At 39.1% G+C, this 13,502-nt stretch overlaps 1 protein-coding gene across 1 annotated transcript in view; it reads right to left on the minus strand.

The window, feature by feature from the left end:
* The window catches only part of LOC135244080 (uncharacterized), a 126,982-nt gene that overhangs the window by 94,993 nt on the left and 18,487 nt on the right, over positions 1–13,502 (minus strand). Inside the window, exon 2 of the mRNA XM_064316278.1 lies at positions 6,057–6,701. Coding sequence (XP_064172348.1) covers positions 6,057–6,701 — 645 coding nt within the window. The remainder of the gene's footprint in view (positions 1–6,056; positions 6,702–13,502) is intronic.

Below are 13,502 nucleotides of genomic sequence, written 5' to 3' on the forward strand. Positions count from 1 at the left end.
GACTCTGAAACTGGTTAAATGTAGTGGCAGCTACTAGTAGAACTAATCTGCTTCATTCAATATTTGGAGTCTACCCTTTTGAGTGGTTTCCCTCTCACCCCCCCCCCCCCCCCCCACTCCACTCTCCCTCCTTGCTGTCCCCTTGCAAACTCTGGCAGCAGCAGGTCAATAAGATTACAGAAAACAAATACGTTAACTGTCGAGTTTACTAATCCATGATTGAAGTCCATATTTAAGTTTTTGCAAAATACCCCACCCTCATCAACAATTTGCGAAAATATACTAAATTCTCGATATTCTCAAAATATTGCACTTGTGTTCATTATACACAGTGCTGGATATTACATGGGGGTGCTGGCTGTTAAAACTGCAGGATTCAGAAAATTAAATGTATTTGACTTAATCCTCACTTTGCTTACACTGCCTATATCTTGCTATAAAGTACACTGTATGCACAGGGATTTCTCCATTTTGTTGTAATGTAGGGGAATGTATATGACAATTTGATTATTATATATTAACTGTTGTACTTTTGCATTATATACCTCTATTCCAGCCCCAAAGATGTGGCAAAATGGTCTCCTGTCAAAAGTGAAGGTGTGAAGTATGTGATAAAAACCAAACCACAGGTGGACTCACCCCAGCTGCAGGAAGCTGTCCACAGGCCCACAACTCCTTTGGTCCTTTTCCTCTGGGCCTGTAATATTCCAGTTTACTTTTCTGTTTTAATGCAGTACATTTAGATTTTTGAAAGGGCAAAATATAACCAAAAAAATCTGTGGACACTAAACATGGGGTTTGGAAACAAAGGAAAAGGAGAACGGTCACCTCCTGGGTTATGCAGCTCGTGCTTTTGCATTGCAGACAATCATAAAATGCTTTACTATCCAAGCTCCTGCCCCCTGGCTGATCTATCCTTCATTTGCTGTGAAATAAGAAAAATGCAATTCAATTGCACCTCTCCAAAAGCATGCTAAGCAATTGCAATAATTACCACAGAAACATATGCCTGGTTTTCAAAACTTCCACAACTACTAGACAACTCATTCTTCTCTCAACAACTCTTGTTCTCCTAGGGAATTTCCTCAGAGGTCACACCCATTAACCCATTTTGGACAGGGAGTGCTTGAGTGTTCTAAACTTAGGCAACACTTCCTCAAAATAAAAGAGAGAGAGAGAAAGAGAGAGAGAGAGAGAGTGCATGTGTGTTTGTGTGTCTGTTTGTGTTAGAGCCCTATTAATCACAGTCTCCCAATTTGTAATAGTCAATAATTTGTGTAGTCTTTTCCCATCTCTGTGGCTAGATGCTGCTTCTCACTCCTGAGACCAGGCAGACTGACTGCAGACTTGTAAATGACCAGAGTGGTCACTATTGAGCAACAAGTTGAGAGGGATGTGAGGGACCTAAACAAACTAACACATAGAAACAAATCATACACGCAGATCCAACAAAGGTTGCTACACCATGGTCTACAGTGTATTGCAATGCACAGACAATGAATGTAACCTAGCGCGCACACACACACACACACACATACACAGAAAAACGTTCCCTTGGAACATAATCAGACTCTCGGGCAGTTCACATTTTGTTGAATTACAAATAACACATTCACATTTTTATCCATTTAATATTTTTATTCAAAGCACATACTTAATCCAACTATACTTAAAGGCAAAATTGCTTAAATGTCTGCATTTTTTTTTTATTGGTCCATGCAGAGGTGAATTTCATAGGCAACAATGCACTTTATCAATGTCACATTTATACAATTTTAAGATTATCAAATGACCAAGCAATAAAGCTATATTTTGTTTGTTTTGTTAGCATTTGAACCCTCACAGCAAAAACAACCAACAGGCTACACAATAGAAGCAGGACTTTGGGGCTCATATCTGCGGGGCATCTCCTCATACTGGACATTTCTGGCACTGCGACTGATCTCAAACAAAACTGACACAGAGCTCTCTGTACACATAATACCAACACACTGCCTAGGAGAAGCCCATCCACATTCAATGTCCTGGGGCTGTTCAGAAGAAACATTAATTTGGGCACCCTCGCTGTGACTGGTAGTGAAGGAGTGACGGGCAGTAATGGTTGGATTGGCATAAATTAATTGATTTTTTAAAATCTTGTATTTCTGACACTTTTTTTTTTTTTTGCAAACTGCTTTTACATCTTTAACAATAGGGTTCCATGTGGGCTGCTGGGTGGCTTATGTTGTTAAAACACTGAACTGGTGCATGGCAGGGTCCCACAGTCTGGTGGCCGCAATTTGCACCTATTGAGACACACGTGTAAAGTGTCTTTTACATTACCTTACAATCACTTAGCAGAATCACTCATCTTCCTCTGACTCATGTCTGCGTGAGTCTGACTTGCGAACTGTGGTATAAGAAGCGGTAGCTGACATCACATGTTTCAGAGAAGAGCACGTTTGTCTGTGTTCTCCCAAAATGATGGCTGAGGTTATGATAACCCCTGCTGTGTGGACATGATTGGCAAATTGGGAAGAGGGAGAAAGAGCATTAATTAAAAAATGTCTGAAATTCATGTTTTTAAAAGCTGGCTTTGTGTCCGAATGGGGCACTCCACGTCAAGATCTTAATCTGCACTGGAGTAATGGTATGTCCCAGTGCCTATCACAGGAAAGTATGCCTGTTGCAGCATTACAGTATTACACAGTTTCTACTTTTTTTTCTCAATTCTGTCAGCCGATTAGTTACTTCTTGACATTTCTTCTCCAACTGATCGATTTCAACTTTCAGGGAATGGTGCTGATGGTCATCTTTTGGTTCGGTTAGCTTGTTATCAGCTGTGTCGGCACACTGGTGCTGATGGTCATCTTTTGGTTCGGTTAGCTTGTTATCAGCTGTGTCGGCACACTGGTGCTGATGGTCATCTTTTGGTTCGGTTAGCTTGTTATCAGCTGTGTCGGCACACTGGTGCTGATGGCATTATTTTGTTCTGTTAGCTTGTTATCAGCTGTGTCGGCACACTGGTGCTGATAGTCATCTTTTGGTTCGGTATGCTTGTTATCAGTGTGTCGGCACATGGTACGATGGTTATCTTTTGTACAATTCAGCTTGTTATCAGCTGTTGTCGCAACTGTGCTGATGGTCATCTTTTGGTTCGGTTATCTTGTTATCAGCTGTGTCGGCACACTGGCGCTGATGGTCATCTTTTGGTTCGGTTAGCTTCTCATGTAGCTCTCTTAGGGTTTTTAGTTTCTTTTCAAGTTGTTCCTTTTCTATGATTAGTCTCATTTCAAGCTCTGTATTTGATTTTGAAAGCTGCTTTTTAAATTCATTAAATTCTTCTGCTTGTTTTCTTGCATCTTCTTCATATTTCCCCTTCATTTCATTAAATGTTCTTTCATAGTCCTCTTCCATTTTTTTATGTTCCTGTTCTTCTCTTTGCCTCCTGGCCTCATCTTCCTTATTTCTCTTCTGGTATTCTTCTTCTCGTTTCTTCAGAAATTCCTTCTGCTGCTTTGCCAGCCTTTGATTCACCTCCTCTCTTCTCAGTTCATCCTCTTTATCTCTTCTCTCTCTCTCCTGTTTTCTTTCCTTGTCCCATTCCTCTTCTTGTTTTTTTAACTGCCTTTTCTTTTCTTCAAAATCCCTCTCCATCATTTCCTCTTTATCTCTCCTTTCCTTTTCTCTCCTTTGTCTTTCTTGTTCCCTTTCTTTCTCAAACTCATCCCTCATTTTCTTTTGTTTCTCATCCCACTCTCTTTTCTCTTGCTCTTCTTTCTGTTTCCTTTTCTTCTCTTCTTCCTCTTTCTTTATCTGTTCTGTTTTTCTTTCCTGTTCCCATTCCTCAGCTCTTTTCTTCATGTCTTCTTGTATCTCTTTTTTCTCTTTTTCTGCCTCTTTCATTTTCTGTTCCCACTCCCTTCTTTCTCTCTTCTCACGGTTTTTCCTCTCCTTCTGCTCTCTATCTCTCTGTTTCTTTTCTTCTACTTGCTTTTCCTCAAATTCTTTCCTTTCTCTGCTTTGTTTTTTTACCATCTCTTGTCTCTGATTCTCCTCTCTTTCTACTCTCTTTTTTTCCTCATCTTCCCTACGTTTCCACTCCTCTTCCATTCTAGTTCTCTCTTTCTCTATCTTATCCATTTCCCCCTTCCACTCTAATTCTTGTTTTTTCTTTTTCTTTTTCTCTTCCTCATCTCTTCTTTCTTTTTCCTCCTGCTCTCTTTTTTTCCACTCTTCATGCTCTTTCCTTAAATGTTCTTCTTTGTCTTTCAGCTCTTTTTCCCAATGTTTTCTTTCATTCTCTTCTTGAAGTCTCTTCTTTTCCATCCTGTTCTGCATTTTTTTCACCTCCTCTTCATGTTTTGCCTTCAGCACCTCTTTCTCTCTTTGCATATCTTCCTCCTTCTCTCTCAGTATTCTTTCACACTCTTTCTTAATGGTTAGTTCTGCCTCCTGGAACATCTCATTGGTGTAGTAGCCACCTCCATTCTTCTTCACCATCACGTCTATCTTATCCAGCAGTTCAGACACTTGATTGTGATTGTTCTCTTCTTTATTATTGAAGACATGAAACCTGTTTCCACAGTCTTGAATAAGATTTTGTATTGTAGAGCCACCTTTTTGAATGTATTTTTCAATTGATTCAGTAAGATCATCCCCTCTTGTGAATATGACTATGGTGAATATTTCAGCCATTTTACCAAAGGTACTCTTAATGAGCTGCAATCTGTCCTTCTCCTCCTTTGTGATTCTTTCAACCTGTAGAACTAGGAGAAACACATGAGGTCCTGGGGCCAAAAAGGAGATGCATTTGGCTATTTCCTGCTGGACCTCCTCATTAGTAGCTTCTGTGTCAAAGAGACCTGGTGTATCAACTACAGCAACATGCCTGCCTGCTACTTTTCCTACGCTTTTCTTACAGCGGGTCGTCACTGATGATGAACTGGGCTCAGACTTGAATTCCTTCCTCTGCAGTATGGTGTTTCCTGTGGCACTTTTCCCACTTCCTGTCTTCCCCACGAGCACTATCCTTACACGGTCAGAGATCTGATCTTTATTCTCAGCATCTGCAAAATGAAGAAACACAGTATAACTCAGAGAAATTTCAGACAGTTAAGAGCATCACAAATAAATCCTGCACTATCCTATGACAATTATACAGACAATTTCATAATATATAGTTACCAGGTTCAAGAATTTCTGCATTAAGGATGCATATAAATAAATACTAAGTTCATTATGAGTGTGTAAGCAGTGCATTTAACAAACATGACAAAATGCAGGTGGAAACCACCTACTAAGACGAGTGTTGCTAAATTGGTTTGTTGGTGACATCAAGTCGTTTCGGTGACCCTCACATCTTACACTTAACAATAAGTGAATAATTTCCATCAAAGAATGCTTGATGTTTAGTGGAACTCACTCCAGCAGTTGAGGTGCACAATCACAGTATCAGATGAGTGCATATTGCACACTACTGACCCAGACAGACTGCAGAACCTCAATCAGGCAGCAGAGGTGCTCTTACTCATAAAGACTGCAATAACACTGTTGAATGTGTCTTTCACTCCCTGGGTGATGCTAAAACAAACTGTGATTTCCTGCCAGGCTGCATGTCAGAGTCAGGACAGGAATTCGCTGGCATGGGTAGAATTCACTGGCATAGCTGGAATTCACTTGCACGTTAGAATTCACTGGCATGGTTAGAATTCACTGCTATGGATAGAAGCCAGTAGATTAATGACAAGTTAGAAGGACTGAACTGCCTGACTGGCCTGTTTTCAAGAGTTCTTACATTCTTAGGTTCTTATTTGCTGGGTACAGTATAAAGCTATGCTTTAACAGGACAAATCTCAGTAAAATATGGAAATACATACTTCCATAAGATAAGTGAAAGCAAATTGAAAAGTGTCATTCATGAATCATATGAATTTACATGGAAACTAGTTATCAGCTGCATTTTTTTCATGCCATACCAATTCTGTCCACTGGTTGAATTTGCATTTTGTGTCAGTGTTGCATAATTAGTACTACGTTAATATGACCAAACAAATAAGGAACCCCTCCAAATTTACCCAGTGATTTGTCCTTAATAGTTTCTTCTAATTCTCTGATTTTCCTGTCCTTCTTCTCCAGCTGTGCCTCCCAATACATATCCAGGGAAAAGCAGCTTTCTGATGCTCTATTAATCTCCTCTATCTCATTCAGAAGCTCTGGAACTATTGGGTCATTCACAATGTCTCCGTTGTTGAAAACACAGAACCTGTTGCCACACATCTTTAGAAGCTTCTGAGTATCTTTATTCTGCTGTAGAAAGTCAAGAACAGGCTGAGCAGCTGGACTTAATTGGGTAAAAAGGACCACCATGTAATCAGTGACTTTTGATCCAAATATCTCCTGAATCTTTGTTATTTCCACCTTGTCTTCATCAGTGAGAGGACCACCTGGTGTGACCAGGAGGAAGGCATGAACTCCAGGGCCACAGAGAGAGGTAAAGAGGCGAGACACAGTGGATGCAGAGAGCTGTGATTCACACAGAGCTGGCATTTCCACCACAGTAACCAGGCGACCGCACACTTCTCCCTCTCTCCTCTCACACACTGAAGAGGGGCTGGAATCCACACTGGACTCCCTCTGTCCCAGGATGGCGTTTCCTGCAGAAGTCTTCCCAGTTCCGCTGCTCCCAAACAACACCAAGTTCAGTCTGTCACCCTCAGCCACTGGAATAAAGAGGAAGAGTCTGTTATCTTGTGATCATTATCTTATTTTATTATAGTCAATTTGTGAGTCACTTCCCCTGAATCCATATCAGTACATCCTCAGTTTTCATCAATACACAGGTCTAATTCCACTGGTGAGTTCCCTTCTGTTGTTAGCCGTTTTAGCCACTTTGGTAAATGCCAATAATTTTTTTTTTTAAGTAGCCGAAGATCTCACTACAAATAATTATGAAATTGTCTTTGTTTTTACCCTTGAGTTGTCAGTTTTTAAATAATCCGTGAACATTCTCAATGTTTTGTCAATCAGTTCTGAGTGATGTGCATACATTTGCTGTAGCCAATAAAAGGCCAGATTTTCTTTCAGGTTTCATTAATCTTAATTAATATATATATATAAAACATGCCCCATTATCAGCATCAGTGGCCATACTTTACTGAATTCCACCTAGAGTGACAGCTGTTGAAATGGGTCTTCCTCATTTCATAGAATAATGGTTCCATTAATAACTTGAATGCTGTTTCAGTAACTGGTATCCATATAATGCGACCTTTGCCAGCTGTAGACAGTTTTGCTCAATAAATCATCCAAAGCAATTTGTCATTGTCACTTCAATTTATGATACTATGAAAGAAGTCTGACTGTTCTCTGCACAGACCCGTGTGTATGCCATGTAGCTCTGCAAACTTTACTCACTCGTTGGGGGTTGAGAAATACTCATTCTCCTCCGCTGGGGTATATCTGTTAAAGAAAAAATGCATCAGAGTTTGTACAATATGTGAGATATTGGTTTATTTTGCATTGTTCGGAGCCCTCCCAACCATCTCCCACGTTTTTTTTCTCCCCACTCTAGAATCCTCAGATTAGGTTTCTGACTCACTAATGCACCACACACATGCCTCACTGCAGCCAAAGCATGTCCACGTCTGATGCACTACAGGTCACAAATGACTACAACAGGAGGAGATTTGGAATACACACAGTATGTGGAAGAAAATACAACCACGTTTGAAATTAATGGGAAAAAATCAGCTGGAAATAGAGGCCACTTGTTAGACAATCAACCAAGCAAAACATGATTTTATAGAGTATCACACATCCTGAAATGCATCAAGACATAATATGAAATTTAAAAAAATGTTTATTCAGTTATATATAATTTTGTAAATGACATATACTCACTGGAAATATAAATTTCTTCTTCCTGTGCTGCCCGGTCTTCTACAGACAAGGCCTGTGATTTATTTTCTCTCTCTGTATCTTGCTCATGTACTGTCAGCGAGTCCTCTGGAGTTGACGTAGTACCTTCTTCTACCTCCTTATATATCTCACAGGTGAGGTAACGTCCTTCATTCTTGTTCACTACCATGTACATTTTTCCCATAAATTCAGTCATCTGGGTGCGGTCAGTGTTGTATATGTTGCTGAACATGCAATATCTGCATTCTTTAATAATAGAATCTTCAGTGGGATCATTTTGTTCATCAATACAATAATCTGTTTTTTCGTTTTCATGGGTGATCAGTACCATTGTGTGGTTAAAGGCCTGATCACCCAAAGTGGTCAGAATCCTCTTCATTCTGCCTCTATCATCCTTTGTAAATTCCCCAGGACGCAGCACCACCAGAAGCACATGGGGCCCAGGGTCAGACAGACAGACACACTGCCCTATTTGCTTATCTAATTCATTTTGAGAGATTTGGGGATGCAGTAAGTCAGGAGTGCTGATCACAGTCACGTATCTCCCATCCACCAGTTCCTTGACTTTCTCACACTGCTGTGTTACTGAAAATAAGGAGGGCTCCTCTTTCCCCAGGATGATATTTCCCACTTTACTCTTCAGTTCTCCAGACCTCCCCAGCAGCACAATCCTCAGCTCAGACACTGCAAAGTTGGACACAGTTTTTACAACAAGGTCAAAGCATTTAACTTTTGGTATATTGTATAAATTGTTAGAACTCTGTATACATTTTACCAGTTAATCATATATATCATAAATCATATATATTTAACTGGGCAAATATTGGGCATCAGCTGATGCAAATATGTGAATTTCACTATAAAAATTATTATTTACACAGGCAGATTACAGCATTTCAAAGGACCATGATACATGAACAATGCATTATGACAGTCAGGCAAATAATTATTTCCCTAATCCAAGGACCAGACAGTCACAGTGAGATACACTTGGTAGGTTTATTTCTACAGAAAGAGTACAGCACACTCCCACATGTTCAATATTGTAATGAAATAAGCCACCTAAACTCTATGCATGATGAATAGTGTCTATTTGGCTTTTTACAAGAAATCTATAGGATTATATAGTGTATGCATAATAATCAGACAGTGATCATGTTTTATTTGTAATAAAGTAACAGTACTATTGGCTGGCTTAAAACCTTTTGTGGAAAATATGTGTTGCACGAGAAGAGGCTTCTTCTTGAAATAATCTGTTCAATATAACAGTACAAAAAGGTATTGTCTCTCAAAAATCAACTGATAAAAATACACACTTCATGAATTAGCCTCACAAATTACGGCTTGGCAAGTGTCCTGCATCACTTAATGCTTTTTAATCTGATAACTCTCAAAATTATTCAACATATCTTTTTATCCAAGAAAATTGCCAGTCGCTCCAGCTAGTCAGTTTGTTTAATTAAATGTAATTAAAACATTACATTTAAAAACAAGACTCATTCATAATTATAACTACTAGTACTGAATTTGAGAAAAATACATTTATACAACAGTTTCCCTGTGCAATTTCACGCATTGCTTCAACAACTAATTAAACTAGTAACTTATAATACTGTCTGTTTTATGTACCGTTCAATAAGGAAACTCATCTCGCTCATGGTCACTTTATTTTCTTTGCACTATAGTTTGTGATCATGTCAGACTTCACCTACATGCTCATTCTGCTAAAAACATTGTTTCAACTAGTCAATTTCATCATTTGTCCTCATTTATCTCGTACTACCGTTATTTTCTCATATGCAAAGATTGCTGGGACATATGCGTGTGCTGCTATTCTCCACTGTCAAGTGTTCCTTCCTGTTCTACTGCTTCCAATTCTCACGTAAGGTCAGTGATCTAGCTAAGCAAAACAGCAAAGAGGAGTCCTACGTACAGCTAAACGTATCAAAATGCCTTATAAACCTTAGAAACACTGAAGGTGCATCTCAATGAAATAACAGAAAACAGAGCAGGACAGAAGGGTACACAAGTTGCAACCTAGGGAGCTCAAATTCTATGAGCTTGCTGATCATTTTGTCAATGATGTCGTTAGATGGCTGTCAAATCAGCAAGTACATACACTGTGGACATTTCTGTTGATTTTCTGATGGTGCAAGTCTCTTTTATACTTATGCCTCCACACCCTTTGCCACAGCCAAAAACATATCTATGGAATACACACATCAGGTAAAAGTGCAAGTATAAAATGATTTTTCTTTCAAAACACCAGGATCCAGTTTAATCTGCTTACCAATGTCATGGTTCTGTATTTTCTGTTTCTGTTTTCCCCCTTGTGGCCGCCAGATGGCGGCACTTCAGTCTTGTGTTTCAGTTCGTTCTCCCTCCCTGCGTTAATTGTATTATCGGTTTTAATTATTCTATCATTTTTCCCACCTGTGTCTTGTTATCCCCTCCTTTTCTGGTTTGATTGTTCTCTTTGAGTTCACTTGTGTCTTGTTATCCCTGTCTATTTAAGTTCTTTGTTTCCTGACTCGGGTGCTGGGTCCTTGCGTTTCATTTGTGTTTCTGTTTGTGTTTCTGCCTGCGTTCCTGCTTGTGTGTGTTCCGCCTGCCCGTATTCTGTCCTGCCTGTGCTCTGCTCTGCCCATGTTCTATTCTTTTCAGTCTTTAAGTATCTTTTTGTGTTTGTGGTTTTGCCCCTTTTGTTTGTTCCCTGTTTTTTCATTAAGTAACGTCTTTGTTTGAATTTTCCTTTTGGAGTCTCCTGTGTTTTTTTTACTTGCGCCTGGGACCAACCCCCCGAATCACTGACAACCAAATTAAAGTGGGTCCATGAACTACTCTAATATGTTACACGGGATCGCCTGTCACTTAACAAGAACAACTGAGAATATGCACCTGGACTCAGATCTACTTGATGATGATCATTATTCTCATTTTATTGTGCTAGTGGTATATAGGCATATGTGGTTTACCACCTAAAACACGACTAAACAATTTAGAGACCAAATTAATCACGATTAGGTGTTCAACAGGGTGTTTAAAATGTAAATTTTTGTCTGCAAGAAATACACAGCACATACACGCATATCTCAGTGCATAAATGCTTCCTTCACTGCAAATGTATTCCATAACTTTCCAGGCCTCAACGTGTGCTCTGGAAATTGTTGTAAATTAGGGCAGTGGTTTCCACAACCACTTTATAAATAAACACATTTACTGTGTCCCACCCTTCAGAAATGAATGCAAAAAATATTATTATTATTATTATTATTATTTTAAATATTGTAATACATAAGAACTGCAAGATAATTGCTACTCGATATTTTCACAGCTGGTTAGATAAGAAAATCCATGATTTAGCAGGACTGATGAAACCATAAACCCAGGTTATGGTCTGTTTTATTTTGCTCTCTTTTCCTTAATGAACTCATTTTTATTACCTAGCTTGTAGATTAAAAACTAATCGTCCAGGTACATGCACTTTTCAGATAAGCGAAAAGAAAGGGGATTTGCAAAGGGTCAGTTTAATATCCTAAAACCAGTTTCCACGAAGCAGTAATCTAAATCAGTGGATGTGTCTAAGAATGATTTATCCAAAAACACAATGAAAAACAACAATCCCAGTTGGGTAAACTTGCTCAATTTTGTATTTGTAAAGGTTTACGGAAAAGATTCACCTTTTCCCACAAGTGATTTAGCAAAAATATGAATTCAGCACTTCCCAACTATCTCCGCACTCCTGAGAACCAATGAACAAAAATAAAATGTTCTTCCTCTATACCGAATGTTAAACCACATTTTCAAATAATAAATGCATCGGCCTACTAAAAGACGAGGACAAAACATACCTAAAGTTAATAATGATGTTAATACTACAAATAATAACGTCATATAAAGTTAAAATAATGAACGTTCAAGTAAGTCACCTATTTAGTTTCCTATTCTAAATATTCGGAAAGAAATCAGCTAATCGTTTTGAAATGCAGCCTATCGTTTGTTCGATTGTGAACATAATATAATATATAATATAACTGGTTAATTAAATCTTGCAGGTCACAAACAATATCAATAGGGATATACACAATACACATTTCTACTTACTGAGATCAATTGAACATGACGTGGCCATTTCAGAAGAATGTGTTCTCAACAGATAATACTCAAAATGGGGCTGTAGGAATTCAAAGTGGTAGTAGCCACCCAGTGCACAAACCGCAAGAATATGTGCTCAGCACTGCTGACCTCTCAGAAAATAACAATACACAAATCTATCCGCGCCGCCCGTTTACTTGAAATACATTTGGGAAAAGGTATACTATATATTCCACTGCCGTACTATTACCTAACGGCAACCCTACATCGTTAACTATGCAGTCAGTGAGTGTGCCCTTATAACACAAATTTGGACGCAAAATCGTTAGACGCTGCACATTTTGTTCACTACCATTTATATATATATATAACAGGGCAGTTGTTTCTGAGATGACTTTGAGGCAGGCTGGGGGTGGCCACTGCTCACATAGTGAACAGACAGGAAAAACAACTGAATGGTTTGGCTAACTGCCTTTTATTGGAACAAAACTCCAGTGCAACAGAAATAAATCAAGAAAAGGCCAATCTGACAATCAAACAGCGCGAAACCAAAGGATTAACAAAAACCAAACAAACTGGCACCAACTCATCACACTGTACATGTGATGTGTTGATGTGATTACAATGAACTGCAGCTGTGGACATACCTGTCTGTAGGGCCAGTGCTGTCCCCCTGGTGGTGGTGCCCACAATTCCCTTCCTGGCATCACATGGTATAATGAGTCGCCACATTTGGCACCAACAATAATACCACACTCAAAGTCGCTTAGGTCACATGTATTGCCTATTCTAATGCTTGGTCAAACAACAACAAAAGCTCTTCATCATGTGTGCATGCTTTATAACTTAAGTTGTAGCCACAACATTTGCTGTTTGGAGGAGCAGGCTATTCACGTTAACAAACAGGGTACCTAATAAACTGGCCACAGGCTATTTGCATTAATAGTCTGCATAGTCGTGAAGCAGGACAACGCTTCTGGAGTCTTTTGCTAATCTAACACTTCTTACTAATGGAAGAGACTGTAGGTTATATAACAATGAACATAAACTGCATCACCATACTGATGTATCCATGTTGTGTAGTTATTCTATATGACTCTAATAAAAACAGAGGCTGGGGGATGTGAAGGACCACAGCAAACAAAACAAAGGTTTTGTCTGATATCTAGTTTTCAAAATATGGAATTCCAGATAGCGACAACATAGTTTGATATGGCAAGCTTGCTCATAGTCCATGCAATATTGTATTGTTATTCAGTGGCCAGCTCTTGATTTAGATTTTTAGATTCAACTTTATTGTCATTGCACATGTCACAAGTACAGAGCAACGAAATGCAATTGATCATAGGAATGCTGCCTGTTTCTATCTCACTCCCCTCCTCAGGCATAAAAATGAATGTCCTTATGCAACTAGAAGCCATGCCGAGGCCTTTATCTATGGATACAAATCTAATGTGTCATTGTGTCTCCTTTCCTGGAGAATCTAACTACCTCTGAAGAGATACAGA

The sequence above is a fragment of the Anguilla rostrata genome, chromosome 17, assembly GCF_018555375.3.
Source record: "Anguilla rostrata isolate EN2019 chromosome 17, ASM1855537v3, whole genome shotgun sequence".
Classification (NCBI taxonomy): Eukaryota; Metazoa; Chordata; class Actinopteri; order Anguilliformes; family Anguillidae; genus Anguilla; species Anguilla rostrata.